The sequence below is a fragment of the Eimeria tenella genome, genomic scaffold, assembly GCF_000499545.2.
Source record: "Eimeria tenella Houghton genomic scaffold, Eth_scaff5, whole genome shotgun sequence".
Taxonomy (NCBI): Eukaryota; Apicomplexa; class Conoidasida; order Eucoccidiorida; family Eimeriidae; genus Eimeria; species Eimeria tenella.
Genome location: NW_013543395.1, coordinates 175,930 through 191,183, shown reverse-complemented (window position 1 = coordinate 191,183; position 15,254 = coordinate 175,930). Strand labels below are relative to the sequence as shown.

General features: G+C 48.6%; 2 protein-coding genes across 2 annotated transcripts; one reads left to right on the top strand and one right to left on the bottom strand.

Moving 5' to 3' along the window:
* Positions 1–5,846: 5,846 nt before the first annotated feature.
* On the top strand, positions 5,847–8,284 carry ETH_00010900 (uncharacterized protein; the record flags this gene model as incomplete). Its single annotated transcript, XM_013377299.1, has 7 exons — positions 5,847–6,052; positions 6,224–6,329; positions 6,537–6,629; positions 6,910–7,081; positions 7,262–7,429; positions 7,516–8,039; positions 8,147–8,284. The coding sequence occupies 7 exons, from the start codon at positions 5,847–5,849 to the stop codon at positions 8,282–8,284; spliced, it is 1,407 nt and encodes a 468-aa protein (XP_013232753.1).
* A 1,356-nt stretch (positions 8,285–9,640) lies between these two features.
* ETH_00010895 (uncharacterized protein) lies at positions 9,641–12,696 on the bottom strand (the record flags this gene model as incomplete). The annotated part of the gene is made up of 4 exons (XM_013377298.1): positions 9,641–9,803; positions 10,074–10,332; positions 10,525–11,124; positions 11,553–12,696. The coding sequence occupies 4 exons, from the start codon at positions 12,694–12,696 to the stop codon at positions 9,641–9,643; spliced, it is 2,166 nt and encodes a 721-aa protein (XP_013232752.1).
* Positions 12,697–15,254: the final 2,558 nt, after the last annotated feature.

The following is a 15,254-nucleotide window of genomic DNA, read 5'->3' as shown; positions in this document are numbered from 1 at the left end:
GTTTCCGTCAGGGATGGCTCAGATGGAGCATTTCGGCATCCCTCGGGAGGACGCTGTGAGAAGTTAGTGCTTAAAAGCAGAACAACCGTGAGAGGCAGGAGGCGAGGTAGCTTGGGAACGTGGAAACGAGAAAAAAAGGCAATTTGGCCATCACTCTCTGGTGCCTTGGGTGTCCCCCGACCCTGGGAAGAACTACGCAGACATAGTTCCGAAAACTTTCGGTTACCCTTGCAACAATTAATGGCCTGTGTTGTGCAAGCCTGATGGCTAGATGCTGCACCCGTTTTGTCTAATGAGCAGCTGCCAGCGCCACAGCTACGTGATAATCCAGACTTCGTCATTGAGGGGGACCCGAAGTCTGCGAAAGCAGTCATTGTGATCAGCGGCTGGCAGCAGAAACTGACGGATCTTTGTATGGATTTTCACGCAAACATTTCCAAGAAGAGGTCATAGCAAGAGAATGCTGAAATTCCCACGGATGTCCCTCGCCCCGTCAAGACCTTTCGGCGACTATCCACCAAAAACGAGCCACGACAAGAAATGGATGGCCTTTCAGTAGAATTTCCCAAAGCAGAAAGACGCTAACTGATCCCACCAGGCAAAGCTTCGTGTCAAAAGAGAAAATGGTTTGGCCTTTCTGATGGGTCTTCGCCATCGAAGGCCATACCCTTCATCGAAAATATATACACTCTAGCAAAAAGCATAAAAATTCGTCAAGCTAGTGAAAGGATCTTCCATACATTTGTGTCACAGGGCATCTCTCTGCTCCTAAGCGGTCCAATGCGAGGCGCGCCACACTGTTACACCCAGTAAGTGCACAGGCACTGCTCTCCAAGCGACCTAGATTTTGTAGATATTTGCAGTATTAAAATGAAAAATTCTCACCTTTGAAACAAAGCACTTTCCATGTCTATAAGGAAGTAAGGTGAAAGGCAGGAACCGGGCAGCTAGTGGGTGACCACCAACCATTGATGTGGTAAGCTGCGAAGGAATTGTGATTGTCCGCCGCTAACAAGAAATTCCCAGCAGCAGATTTTAACCTAAGAATACTTAACACTCTCAAATTCAAAGAATTTTGCAATGTTCATTCGCTGACACGCTAGCGCACACCACCGAACAGAACGCCGCACTCATTTAGAGCATCGACATGCTTACTGCGCACTGGGGGCAAAACGATGCTAGAGTGTTTTAACGGGATGTCAGAACTTTTCCACAGAGCTGGAACCTGCAGTGGAATAACCCCAGGCAAATGAAGCTGCAAAGAGGTCTGCTTTAAACGGGACCACTACTCCAGCTGGTGCGCAAGCTGGGACGTAATAGTCCACAGAGCTCAAATAAACGTGAAATGAGCTGTAGTCCTAGAACTATTTATGCTGAATATTGAGTTGTAAGGGTAATATGCCATAAGAGCCTATAGTGGACCCTCAGACCGATCTTTACTTGCCAAGCACAGATATGTCAATCAACACACATCGGGTGGCCTTCACGCAATACATGCGCAAATTCACCTATAATCCGTTTGGGAAAGCCAATAGCTAGAATGTGCAATTTTCTTTTTATGCAAAGCGTCTTTTGCATCGTGCACTGTCGATGTTCCCCGTCACCTGTAGTGAAAAACTGTAGCAGGTTCAGGCTTCTCAAATAATAGTCCTCGTAACCTTGAATATTCGACTAATTTTTAAGCGCCCCACCCAGAAGACAAAAGTGCCGGATTTTGCGTTTCAGAATATGGGCTGAGGAATCTGGTCGTCACCTGCAAACACAAAATACCGAGAACTGCCCGAACGAGGCACTTCACCACCAGCGATGAGGGTCTCCCCTGCAGACGCGAGTTGTATGAGAGCTCTCACCACGCCAACGAGTTAAATTTTTGAAGCTTGTAAAGATCCTAAGAGTGCTGAGGATATGAGATGTGCAGTGGGACATCTCATACTCTCGCGACTCTCCCGTTAGGAAGCTGCATACACGCAACAGAGTGTAAAGCGGAATGCGGGCTGAGTCCCATCGCCTTCTCTTTTTCTCTAGACCATAGCGTTTTTGGTGGTTCATGCCAGTGTATTGCATTCGTCGTTTTCCCGGCGCCCAAGGCCGGCAACTGGGAAGTAGCCACGTCGACTACCATCGATCTGCACAGCCCAAAAATGCCTCAGCCAATCCCAAGCCACTTCCCTAACTGCAGGTGTGCAGGGCTGCTATAGCGGAAGCAGTGCCGGTGGAGCAGCGTAATACGCATGTAATGCCTTGCAACAGAACTTTGCAAGTAGTAATTCTTGTCGCATCACGATTCAGAAGCTATGTTTTCTGGTAGTATTCAGCCTGGCTTGCTCCACGCTTTGCTGCTACTGAAAAGAAACCTTTCAAGAAAAATTCACACGGCCGACAGCCTGAAACAACCGCGGTGTGACTTGAGATTTTAAGCTCTTAGACAGGCTCGCACTACCGGTGGCTAGAATCCCTGTGTGCAGGACTACTGAGTTCTGGATCCTCAAGGACACATTTTGACACTAACCGAGCAATTCGACTTATTGTGGGAGACAAGCCCACATTGTTGAACGAAATGGCTGCGACACTTGACCTCGAATCATCTGGGAGTGAACCATCGTGACTCAAGATTTTCTATTTTGCGGAGCATCCTTTCAACACCCCTAAATTGGAAGAGTGGTTCCAGTTGCAGCTTCAGCCAATAAACCAAGTGCTACGCCCGCTAGCTACAGGGTATACTAATCGAGAAGTTATCATGCTGGAGATGGCAAAAGCTCGACAGCATGCGCTACAATTCCTAAAACGAACCAAGGGGACGGTTACTGATATGTCAATGAAACGCTTTTGTGAAGGCTGCAGATGAGTTACACGTATGCACAGATTCGTGCCTTGCTGAGTCTGGACAATGTACGTGTCTGCGTCAAGGCCTAGAGAAGTGGAGCACGCCTAAACTCGGCCAAGACAACGAACATAGGCCTTTTACATTACAGCAAAAAGCAGGGCTTCCTGGAATGGCTGCAGTAAGTTGCTTGGCTGAGGGTTACTGGCCTCATGCGGCTCCACTACCTGAAGCTGCAGCGGCGAATTTCGCTGAACTGGGGGTATACTGCTCGGAACAAGAGGGTACTTGTGTTCAGATATTCCGCTGATTTTACCAGAAGATACGGCGAATTATCTGAGAGCCTTCGGGAAGGCTTTGAACACAGGCTGAGGTGCTGCAACTGTCACCAGTCAGGCCAATTTCGTGGGTAACGGAAAGGAAATACAGCGTCCTTCTTCGCATTCTGCACACCTCCAGCACTTTTTCTTCAGTTTCTTCGTAAAACAATGCCTATTTTGAGGGGACAACATAATTCAAGTCTGCATTGTACCAGTTTTCCGGCAGCAGAATTGAGTAAATAAAGTGAGGCCTTTATTCTGAACTGAGCGGTTTTGTCTCGATTCTCTGTTAAAAGCAACTAAACGTTTCTCAGTTTCATGCATTCATCATTTTCCTTTGTCAAAGTAGCCATGTCACTCCCTTTGCATGCCATGTGCCGCTTGAGGCCTCAATTGGGGCGGCATGGAGGCTGGCGACTCTATGAAAAGATCTACGGGAAAATGTCGATGGCATGCCCAGAAGATCTATGTTTATCAACGTGTTGGTCACCTTTTGTTAAGCTGCGTGAAATCGCGAGCTTAGCAGCCTTGCAGCTCAAAACAGGGCGCTTCGGCAAGCACGCTTCCAGGGTCACTTGCAAGATGGGTGCCTGCGCATTGCATGCGAAGATAGCAGATGCTACAGCTCCCTCCCCAATGTATATAAATAACATTATTAACATAAAGAAGCGTCACTTAGCGGCTTGGCGCCCTCGCAACCTGCATTGGGTTCCAACAAACAGCACGCTCAGTACACCCATTCGCACCTGCAAGTACACAAAATATGCGAGCCATCAGAGGACGAAGTTGATTTGGCCTTAATGTGGCAACATCAAGACGGCTTCTCGCAGCTGTGGAGATCAGTCGGCTTTGAATTGGCCTACGGCCTATGTTCTGTCAGGAAGGCAACCGAGAAAACGGACTAGAATGGAGAGCCTACAACGGCATCTAAACAACTCATCATGGAGACCAGCCCCAGCCGGTTTTCGGTCTTCTGTCAAAGACCCTAACGCGCAGGCTACAGCTCTACGAAACGCCTCGGGTCAAAATGCTGGAGATGCAGTTACACCTCAAGACTGCAAGAGAGCCATGTCATTAATTACCAGACAGCCCCACTCCAGTGCCCGGGAGGTTCCTTCCGATGTTACTGCTGCCTTTCGTAATTTTGCGCACTCTACACAAATTATGTTACGGCAGCAGATGCAGGAACAGCTGCTCCCACTCCAAAGTAGCCAAGCGCAGTTGACAGTTCATGGGGAGGAAGCCGGCCATCGTTTTCCATTCCTTACCAGGTGCTTCACTAAAGCATATCTTCCTAGATGCCAATACTTCCTATCTAATGCTGGCTTTTGCGTGCTCCATTAGCATCAAAACAATGATGCCCTTCTGCACCATTTATGTCCATTTAGTCGTCCCAAACGCACATGCCGAAGCACGTGCATGCTTTACTTGCGTATTGGCTTACGCGACTTTAGGTTTGGTTCCTCTCCAGAAGTTAATGCAACTACTCAGCAACGAGTACTGCATCACGGGGCTGAACGGGGCTCACAGCAGGAAACGCTCCAGCACGAAGTCAGCATAGTCTCAAGCAGCCTGGTTGCCTCATGCTTCGAAGGCCAACATATGCCATTTCCCCTTTTTGACTCCCGGGCCGCTGCGGCAAGCGCTGCGTCACGTTGCACTAACGCAGCAACGGCAGACGCTGCAAGCCCAACTAGGTGGGCACGCAAAATCGTGGTAAGCAGCAACGGCAAAGGACGTAACGGCATTGATAATATTCAACGTCGCAGTGGGTCATTAGTGCAGCAAGAAAAAAGCAGCGGGGCATCGCGAGCGAACAGCGAAATGGAAGCTCTTTTGCAGTGGCAGGAAGATGCGAGTTCATCCGAAGCGAATACAGCTGCAGCACAAGCTACACAACAAAGCAGAAATCACGGAGCAACAAGAGCTATTGGTTGCACTGCCTCCCCCAGAGCTATTGATACCTTCGCAAAGCAATCGCAGTGGAGCAGCACCTCGGGAAACCGGATGTGCCCCTCGGCGCGGTGCGACGAGCAGACGAATTCGTGCAACACATCTACTGAAGGTCACCCTTGCGCAAACCACGGCATTCAGTCCAGCGAACTTCAAGAAGACAACGTGGCATTGGCACAAGCTCAAGAAACATCAGGAAATACTGAACCGCCCGTAAGGGGAAGAAACACGTTCGTCGGCTTCCGTTGCATCTGAAGCTTGAGGGGGCAACGCTTTTGTTTGCTAATGCCTCTAGCGCCTTTTGTCACACAAAAGTTACGCCTGTAACTGCGCCGCCAACACGTTTTTTCTCTGTCGTGGCGCCGGATGTGAGTACCCATTCTGTGCCTTTAGGGAAGCCAAGGCACTTCGGGCGTGAACAAGGTTACATGGAGTCACGAGGAGCGTTGGGAAGATGATCCATTTCCGCAAATACCACTACATATGGGCCTTGATGCCTCTACGCAACGTCAGGAGGCACGGCTAGCCCTCATGCAGCACTGTTTGCTTGCTGCTGAATTGTTCATTTTCAACATCGGCCACATAGCCAATACTTCTCGTTGTATTTGAGTGTGAAGCTGAGGTCAAACAGAAACTTCATGAGTCTCTGAGCTTGATTTGAGAAGCATTTCTTCCCTGAAACGCCTTGCACTCCAGGTCTGTGCTCCTCCATGATTGCAGCTGTAGAGGACAACGCTGAGCGGTTTGAACAGATGGCGGAGCCGATCGTAAAACTATTGGTTGCAAAAAGCGTTGAGCAGGCTGTGGAAGAAGCCAGACAAGAGCATCAGCTACTTGTGCTTCACATGCGAAAGCGAGAGCTGATTCGGCACCAAGAGGAAGAGCTGCGTGAGCTGGAACGAGAAGAAGCACGTAGGCATTTCTTGGCTCAGCAGGCCATGCGAGGCCAGCTGATCTTGTGAGTCAGTGCTAAAAGTTTACGCAAAAAGGGCGTTTACGCTAATAAGGAAAGTTTCCAGTAAACTACTGCAGATCCTTTTGCGCTCGGTATTAAGTCACAGGGTGGAGGGACAAACGACGCGTAGCTGCTGAATGTTCCTAGTGTGAGGGCCGCGCGTTTTGCTGGCAGGAAAGAACATGAAAGACGGCTATGGCGAAGGCTGTGGGTAGCGCACATCGGAACGGCTGCTCTGGGTAGTGGCCTCCTCAAAAAAACTTTAGACCATCTGGACCAGGTACCAATTGTTTCTCTGGTGGAAGACGGTAATAACTATGCGGACTCCCCAATGTTGTCTCCGTTTTGTTACTACAACGAGCATGAGTGGACCCAAACGTGACTTCCATTGAAAGTGCCTGACTCCCACAGCCTCACTAAATCCTAATATCATTCATCCCCGCCTCACGTTATACATGCATGTCAGATTGCAGTTTTGTTATCACAGGAACAGTTTTTCCTATCCACGAGGGACATTGCTGTTGGCGAATTTTTGTCGGAAGTCGCTGCGGCAGCTTCGCATGAAATAAGGAAACGAAACGTGGGGAGAACCATAGGCTCACTGCCTTATGCAATATGAGCAGATGCGAAGCCATACGATCGTGTTGAGTGCCCGTACTTGGAACATTCGCATTTTTATCCTCCATTGTAACCGCTTCTGGGAAGGCGACTAAATCTACAGGGGCAACCAGGGCTTTAATGAATATCGGGGACAGTACTCGAGGTCCAGAGTGGCTTATTTCACGTTCATTCTGCTTTCAGAAATCTTATTAGCTTGCAGGCGATAGCTCTTTCAGTTACTAGACTGTGCGCGGCCTCAGGAAATTAGTGAGGAGCTAGTAAAGCGATGGTCGAACACTGAGGCCTTGCAAACGGCATATAGGCGGCAGCAAGAACTGTTGCTCTGGCGTCAGCACTTGAGCATGAGGGAAAAGATTAAAAGAAGAAGAGATCTGCAGCGTGGCGTCGTGCACATATTTGTCACTTCCGCAGGTAAGGACAACATGCTGCTTCAGGGCTTCTGCGATTGCGAAAAGCCTTGCAGTAAAATGTTTCAGACAGGCTGGCAACTCCGTCCCAAGCAACCCTTGTAGGATTAGCTGCCTATTTAAATGCACTTTGCAAGCGGAGACAAATCTTACCCACATGCACAATGTGCTTGTCACTGCACAGAGCTTGAACGTGCTGCCAAGTTGGGATCGTCGGGCACGAAGTCCACAAAGATTCTGAAAGGAGAATCCTTTGAATCACCAAACAGTGAGGCTAAAAGAAAACTTGTTCCAACCTATACACGCCGAATGTCTCGTCACCTCTTGGTGACTGATAGCTCAGACGGAAACGGTAAAAAAGGTGTGAGCCGCGAAAGGATGAAGCGCAGTTCGAGCTACTTGCAGCGGTGGCCCCAGACTTCTGTGCATTCTCTGTAGGTTTTGAAACGTTCGACCTAGCCTTGACTTCCTCTCAAGAAGCCGTGCAGTTTGAAGATGTCGCTGAATTACAACAAAAAGCGCAAGCCACTGTGAAGGCTGCAGCTGACCTTGTGCAACTTGGCCTGCCTAGTGACTATCTCCGACGAGAAAGACTTAGCCGTGGGCAGACCCTTAAATCGGAGGCAAAAAGGCTGACAGAAGCATTCGAAGAGCAACACAGACATTTATGGAGTCCACGGAAAAACGAACTAACCTCTGCAGCAGACAAGGAATGCACAAATGTAGAAAAAACTCAGGGAGACAACGAACTCGGCAGCTCGCCAGCCTGTTCCGCCTTGATATGTATCGGCCCCTTCAAGGTGATACGAAATCAGATTGTGCCTGGGCTTTCAAAGAGCTTTATTAATATGGAAGAGCTACAGAAAGAAGTGCAAAGAAGAATGTGCAACTGCTTCAGCAACATGGCAGGGATAATTCGAAGTTCACAAGTCGCCCTCGAAGCAAAGGGACAAAAAATAATGGTGCAGTTACTGATATACTGTATTGTCATGTAATAATTGTCAAGACCGTGTCAATTATGGATCGCAGCTTCCAAGCTCTTCTTGTCTGTGCGTCCATGTTTACTCAGAGAGTCCAAACTTTGCTAAAGTACGAATTCGGGGATCTGCGCATTCGGCTGGAAAGAAAAATAACATTTGCCGACCCGAGTGATGAGACCGAAAGTGAGCTTTCGAGTGAAGAGTCTAGAGAAGGCGAAGGCGACTAGAAATGATTTTCTCTAGTGTCCACAGCTCCTTTTGCAAAGCAAATATGCTGTTTGCCTTATTCTGTTCATGGCCTGATGTGAGCGCCTCTCTTACTACTACGTGGGCCGGGTGGTGTGAGCAAGACAATGCCAATACGCGAAAAGAAAGCTTAATGGTAATTTACTACAGTGCTTCAACGGCGTCCACATGCAATCGTCTCCCTACCAAACAAACAGACTCTACTAGTACGCTCGAGATAGCAGACTGCAGCTTTTCCTGGTTGCACGCTCTAGCAAACTGTCAAGCAGCAGAGCGTTGCAGGGCAAAAACTGCAAGTAACTACGTCGAGGAACCCGAATGAGAATTGGCGACTATAACGAAACATTCGGGTGTTTCTCCTGATTCGACAAACTGCTTGAGGGTAGCAGTCATAAAGCCTTTCTGTCGCAGCCACCACACTCTGCAGTTGATGAGAAGACAGAAAACAACACAAGAAGACGGGGAAAAATGAAGTGACTTTTCGCTGGGCTCATATAACGCTGTTCCACCACACTGAAGGATCAAATTTCTAACCATTTACTTTCGTCGCCCGGCCAGTGATAATCTGCTTAGGCTAGGGTTCGAACTAGTAGGGCTTAGTTAATACCGGGAGATGTCCAAAATCTTTTTCACCATTTTTCCAACTTCGCGTTTCCTGTTTGCTGCCCCAGTGGCCCACCTGAACAAAGCCACAAGTTAACGGCAGCACAGAAGCCGGGCAGGAAAATTGCATGCGCTGAACAACTGTATACGAACAGCTTTTTCGATCTCCTCAAGAAGGGAAGGAAAAGACTAGTGTGGTGGAAGCGAACCCAGAAAGGGAGAATAAAAGAGGAACTTCATCCTCCGTAAAGCCACATTTAAGGAGAAAGTCTGTCCCAACAAAAGAGTCCACGGTGCATCTGCGCAAAATGAAAAGTCGGTCAGAGACGAAGTTCAACAAATCATCAGAAACTTCACATTGCGTATTGCGCAGAGGAGCCCCACAGAGTCAAAAGAAACTCTTCGCCACTAAAAGCAGGGCCCGCTGGGTAGCACGTTCGAAATTCGTGCAACCCACTTCAATACGTGCATGCTGTGTTTGCGTTAACGAATCTTCTGGAAATTTTAGTGCTTTCGTCTACTATCATTTTTAGCTTTGGCTTTTTTCCCTAGAAATATGTACCGGTGATGGCAGCATGTTGCAATGCAGACACAGAAATTCAGCGTTGAATGAGTGGTATCTCGCGCCGATGCGAAGCATCTGCAGACGCATCACAATTCCCACGGCCTAAAAATCGTACAGTGCTTTAATACATAGTGCCTGCTGATTGTCACTACTGAAATTCACAAGCGCCTCACAGCTTCGCGATTATGGCATCTGAAGAGATAAATTCAATACTTTTTATCACGACGCACCGGAGGGCAACATCCGATCCACCTCCACACAAATGCTTGGCTACGCCTACTACAGTTGAAATGCCACTGTCCCTAAAGTGTTCCCTCAAAGTTTCGTCGATTCTGTAGGCCAATGTGGAACAAGTGAAAGAACGCACTCTCATCGCGCATGATGCACAGAAAATCGTCATTCTTCACAACCAGGTTGCCACAAGTACTTCAGCCACAGCAGTCATGAACATCGAAGGGTGCGCGTATGGACCGCATCCAGTGTACCTTTCAATGTTACAGCTTGGCAAAGACTAAAATAAAGTGCTTGTAAAAATGTGAACACACATGAGCACGTCAAATTAATTGCTTATTGTTTCCTTGAGGTCTCTTAAGGGCGCGTACTTTTGCAAATCGGGGCCCCCACCTTCCCCCAGAGTCTGGGAGAGAGTGAAGAAGTCATGAACACTTCCGTCCTCGATAGAACACAGAAAAGATGGTTTAGGCCCCCGCGTGGAAGCGCTGATGAACTCTTTTGTTCTTGCCTCCTGTGCTATTGTAACCTTCAGTCGGTCATCGTCTTGCGTACTATTTTCAGTACTATCTTTATCTTTGACAGCGTTTTTATCCTTCTTTTCGTCCGGATCCTCTTCCAAACGTTTTCCTGGAGCCAGGAAGCGGCATCCATAACTAAAGAGAGTCTTAAAAAAGGAAGGGATGTGGGGCCTGAATGAACATCACGCAATGCCTCCCATCTCCATTCACTTCGAATAAAAACAAATTACGCTTCGAAATCGCGAATTCGCATGAGCATATCTATATAAGTGGTGATACAAGACCTACACGCGCAAGGAACCTCTGCCTGTAATATAGTCAATAAGAGCTACGAGAGAGAAATCCGCGATATCCATTCGAAGCCTCACGGGGGGCACTGGCAGAGGTGCAGGAACGCTGCACTCATTTGCGTTGCTGTAACTCTCACAGCAGGTACAGCCAACTGCGCTAGGAAATGCAGCAGCAGCTGCGGCAGCAGGGGAACCATCATCAGCAACGACCCGCGTGAGCTCCCCACAGCGTACTGTTTCTGTTGCTTCTTTTAAAGAGTTATCTGCACATAAGAATGAACCAGCTGTTCTGTCCCTCTCAGCTGGTCTTGCTGTTCCATCGTTGTCAACGGCTGAGAGACGTCTTTCAGCAGCTGCAATCGCCGCAGGATGAACCGGACGCGTGGAATTGGGGTTGCGAAACGTCTTATCCTTCGCCTCCTTGCAGTAGCGCCGCGCTTCCCGGTCAACTGCGATGCATCTGAGGCCCCTGTATTTCGGGTTAAGTGCAGAGTTATCATTACACTCGTGTGTATTTGCGTGTGCTTCAGCTACTACTGATTCTGTCCCCGAATCAGGTGCAACAGAGACGGCAGACCAGCAGCTGAACCACCGCGTTAGATCTCCCTTCCCTGAAGGTAAATGCAGCAACCCGGAAACTACTAAAACAGTGCATCGCACATCAAGAGCAAATTTGTGATGATTTGGCGAAAAGGTCAGGTAACACATTTGGGGTGCATTCAAGCCTGGCATCCGAGGGATATTCGGGAATGCGTTGCATCTGCCTCACACAAGAGCAGTTCATACTTTCTGGACGCCCAACAGAAAGGCATTACAAAGCGGATGGTAGCGGAGTTCCCACATAATATGCTTCTATACTCTGGTGTGCTTCTGGATCCGTGAAGTCGCGCACTTTAGACTGACAGAAAGCAGGCTCCAGGGAAAGTGCCGCGTTTGCTATATACTGCGAGGAGCGACTGCCCGCGCCGTTGCCTCACCCGCGCCTTTGTGAAAACAAACAGAAAAGGGCGAAGACTCTGCAGCTCCAAAGACGGCTCACCTGCCCCGAGCTCCACAAGTAGAGTTTTGTCGCAGTTCCCGGGTTCCAAGTAGTTGTTGTACAGGCACAACGCCAAGAGTTGGAAGTGCTGCTTTTGGTGCTTGTTTAGCCTCTTCTGAAAGTGCTTAAGCAGCTCCAGCAGTGCATTTAGGCGATCCTGCCGCGGCAGCAACAATACCTCTTGCACTTCAGCCTCGAAAGCCGCCATCGACGATTCCTCAGCTGCTGCAACCCCACTATCTAGTGGCACTTTGCATGCATCCGCTGCTGCACGTAACAGTAGGATGGCTTCTCTGTCTCTGCGGCCCTCCCTTTCTTTGGGGGTCACGCTGCAGCATTTCGAGATGAATTCTGAGGCAGGCAAGTGTACCGTAGCCCCCCAAGGATCTACCGCAGTTGCTGCGGCCTCTGCTGTTTCTGCATCTGTTGCCACTTTCTCGAATGGATGTGGTGTATTCAAGTACTGCACGGCTTGTCTGTACGCCCTTGTAATCTTGGCTTCGAGCTCTTGTGTCAGAAGCGGCTGAGCATCTTTTGCCTTGGCAAACGCTGCGTGTTGCTGTTGATGCTGCTGTCGCTCTTCCTGCTTTTCTCTGTCATGACGCTGCTGAAGGGGCAAATTTACGCCGGGCTGCATAAACGGCAGGCAATGCGAGAAGGCGATGTCTCTTGTCTTTGTGCATTTCTTCAAGTGTGCCTGTAGCCGGAGTGCATAGATAGAGTGAGCTGCATCCATTGGACATGGTATGCGCTCGCCATGCCTGCCGGAATTGATTCTGTTCCGATTTTGGGGCTCCCCCTCGTATCCTGCCCCCATGGTTCCTACGCTGTCTCTTGACTGCTCGCTTTTTGCTGCTTCTGAAGCTGATTCTAACTCAATCTGCGGCATTGCCTCTGCTGTTATTCTTGATGGGGTAAGCGGGGCTGATTGATGCGCACGTGGCGCATCACTAGGTACGCTGCATGTTGAGCTGGGAGGCTCCACTGTTGCTGGCTTGGGTTTCTTCACAGGATTGCCCATGTCCTCGCCGTAGCCCGCTGCATGTGCTCTGAGGCCAACAGCCACAAAATCCGCTGATCCAGATTCATGCAGGTGGACCTCCTGATGAATCGTGGGAGACTCTTCCTCTGCGGGTAGCACCATGGGGATACAAACCCTGAACGCCAAACCCCACGAGGGTCTACAAGCGTCGAGTTCTGTCTCTGACTCCGGTTGAAGAGATGGCTAGAAAATCGGAGCCGCGAACTTCGCTCTTCAACGTATGTGTTACAATATGTTCATCTTCCACCTCAAGTGATCTCCAGCTTGTCAGGATCTGAGTGAAACCCCCACTGAACGATTGAGCCAAACAAATTAAACGAAAACATAAGTAAGGGCACATCATAATTCATATTTTTGCCTGCGGAATTCGAAGCAAGAAGGGCTTTTTGCCTCGCCGCCATGGAGAGTTTACGCCTTCTCCTCTCCTGGGCTTGGCGCGTATCGACCCTTTGGAAACAGCGTGTTAGAAGTCCCGTGAAAAAAATACAGATTTACGCGCGTTCATAGGTGACAAAAATGCATAGGACAATTTCAATTCAGGCTAGAGAAGTCTAAAAAGATGCTGCTCTCGTCTGTTCGCTGCTATGACTGTTCGTGAAGGAGTTTGATTCTGGGCCTTCTTCGTCTGAGCGCTGCTGTCTGTCTTGTGAAAACTCAAGTGCTGCAAAGCAACCCGAAACCAGTTGAAATTTTGGCGAAGAAAAGAATAAATGGTGCTTCGTCTGAGGGAAGGTAACTAAGCACACGCGCAATTCCAGTGCATAGAAATCAGAATGCTTGTAGGAGGCAGAAAGCAAAGAATGTCTGCAGCTTTGTTCTTCTGTGAACCTATATTGATGTAAGAATTCAGGAGCCGCCATCGAGCCGTAACAGGCGTATACACTGAGTGTCACATCAAATCAAATGCGCACGGAAAATGTGTGTACTTCCACGCAAGCATCAAGAGCAAGCAGGTTTGTCCAGCCGTATCTCTCCATGAGTGGAGAGTTGAGATATGATATAGAAAAAGTGTCCAACGAGTCCCAAGCAGCACTTCATGCACGGCAAGCACAGTTTAGGGAATGGTGGGAGGAGCTCCCTAAGAAAAGAACCTACGGCAGCCCCTTATCAATATGGCCGGGAAACAACAGAGAATCGACTGAAGGCTCAACCAAGAAAACTTGGCAAAAAAGAACTGGGCTCCTGCTGGGCCCCACAATACAGAGACCAAGTGGTCATCCCCTCACACGCGCTGGAGACACTTGATTTTTACACTATCTCTAAGCATTTGCTCATATTCCGGGGTATTTGCCTCTCATCCACTGCCCGCACCCTGCGGAGTACTATTGGACGGAGGTCACACCGGCTGCGCTCTCCACGCATTTACAAGTTAGCAAGATCGGAAACCACTTTCAAGCTGCTTTCCTTCTGTTATGCCCAAAACGCATCACACAAGCTGGATTCATAGCGGACATGGCTCCCTTAAGGAGCGAGAAAAGTATACTGGCTACGCAGAAGAACCTGTTTGAGCATCACTTAAATAGATATCAATTCAGAAAACAAAATCAGATGAAAGAATGAACGCCCATTGACGCGAAGTCTAATTCAGGCTAGACTAACAGCTCAGTGCACAGGGTACGGGGACGAAATGCACAAGTTGCAGTGCACACGAAGTAAAGCAAGCAACGAGCTGGGCAAATTGAATTCACAACGAAAGTAAATTGCGACGAAAGCACGCGTACAGATGGCTTCCGGCAAATAACACGGCAACGAAGTCGCGCAATGTGAAGGCAAAAGCGGTCTATAGCACTAGCGCACGCAGCGACATTCCTGCAAATTCTCCATGCAAACTAAAGCAGATCATTACAGAACGTATGGGCAAATGAAGGTGAGTAAAATACTACTACCCCACAAGAGGAGCTTAATAATCTTGCCTGGTAGAAGGAAAGGAGCAAAATGCAAAATGCATACAAAATCAAGTTTTCAAGCTTATGATGATTTGATGAGCTAAGGCACCAAATAAATGACGAAAGCTAACAAGCCAAAAACAGAAGGCATAGAAAGAAGAGTAACTGCGAGACGACCAAAACAGCTCAGCCAAAGTCCTAGCACATCTTAGTTGAGTTGGAAAGATTCTCGTTGCACTCTCCACTTGCATGTAATGGATCAAAAGAACCCAGAGGAGCACACCAAAAATTTCAGCGTGGACCAACAGACGCGTGAGGCAAAAGGCGGACAAACTATTGTCAGAGCATCGCCCAGTTGCTTTCTCGCTTGTCACACAGTTAACAGTTGCAGACAGTACGCGCTAAGGACATAAGGACACTCTCCAAAAGCAATGCTAAATCTTGCACTGGCTTTGCTCGAGTTGGCGTGAACATGGATTTGCATTTTTAATTAGTCATACTTAGTAAGTTCCGATGATGCATACCAAAGCCAGTGCAAGATTTGGCATTGCTTTTGGAGAGTGTCCTTGCTTTTTAAGGCGCAGCGCATTGTGTAAATAATTTCAGCAATAAACTTAAGCCACACCTAATAATATCATTAACTAGTATGCATGCAACTGCTTCACCACTGGTAAATGAATTGGGACGCAAACGGCAGGTAGGGCACTTCTCAGTAAGCGGCCGCAGGAGTGAGTCATGTAGACATTGCAGCATTAGCCATGCTGCTTTTCGGTA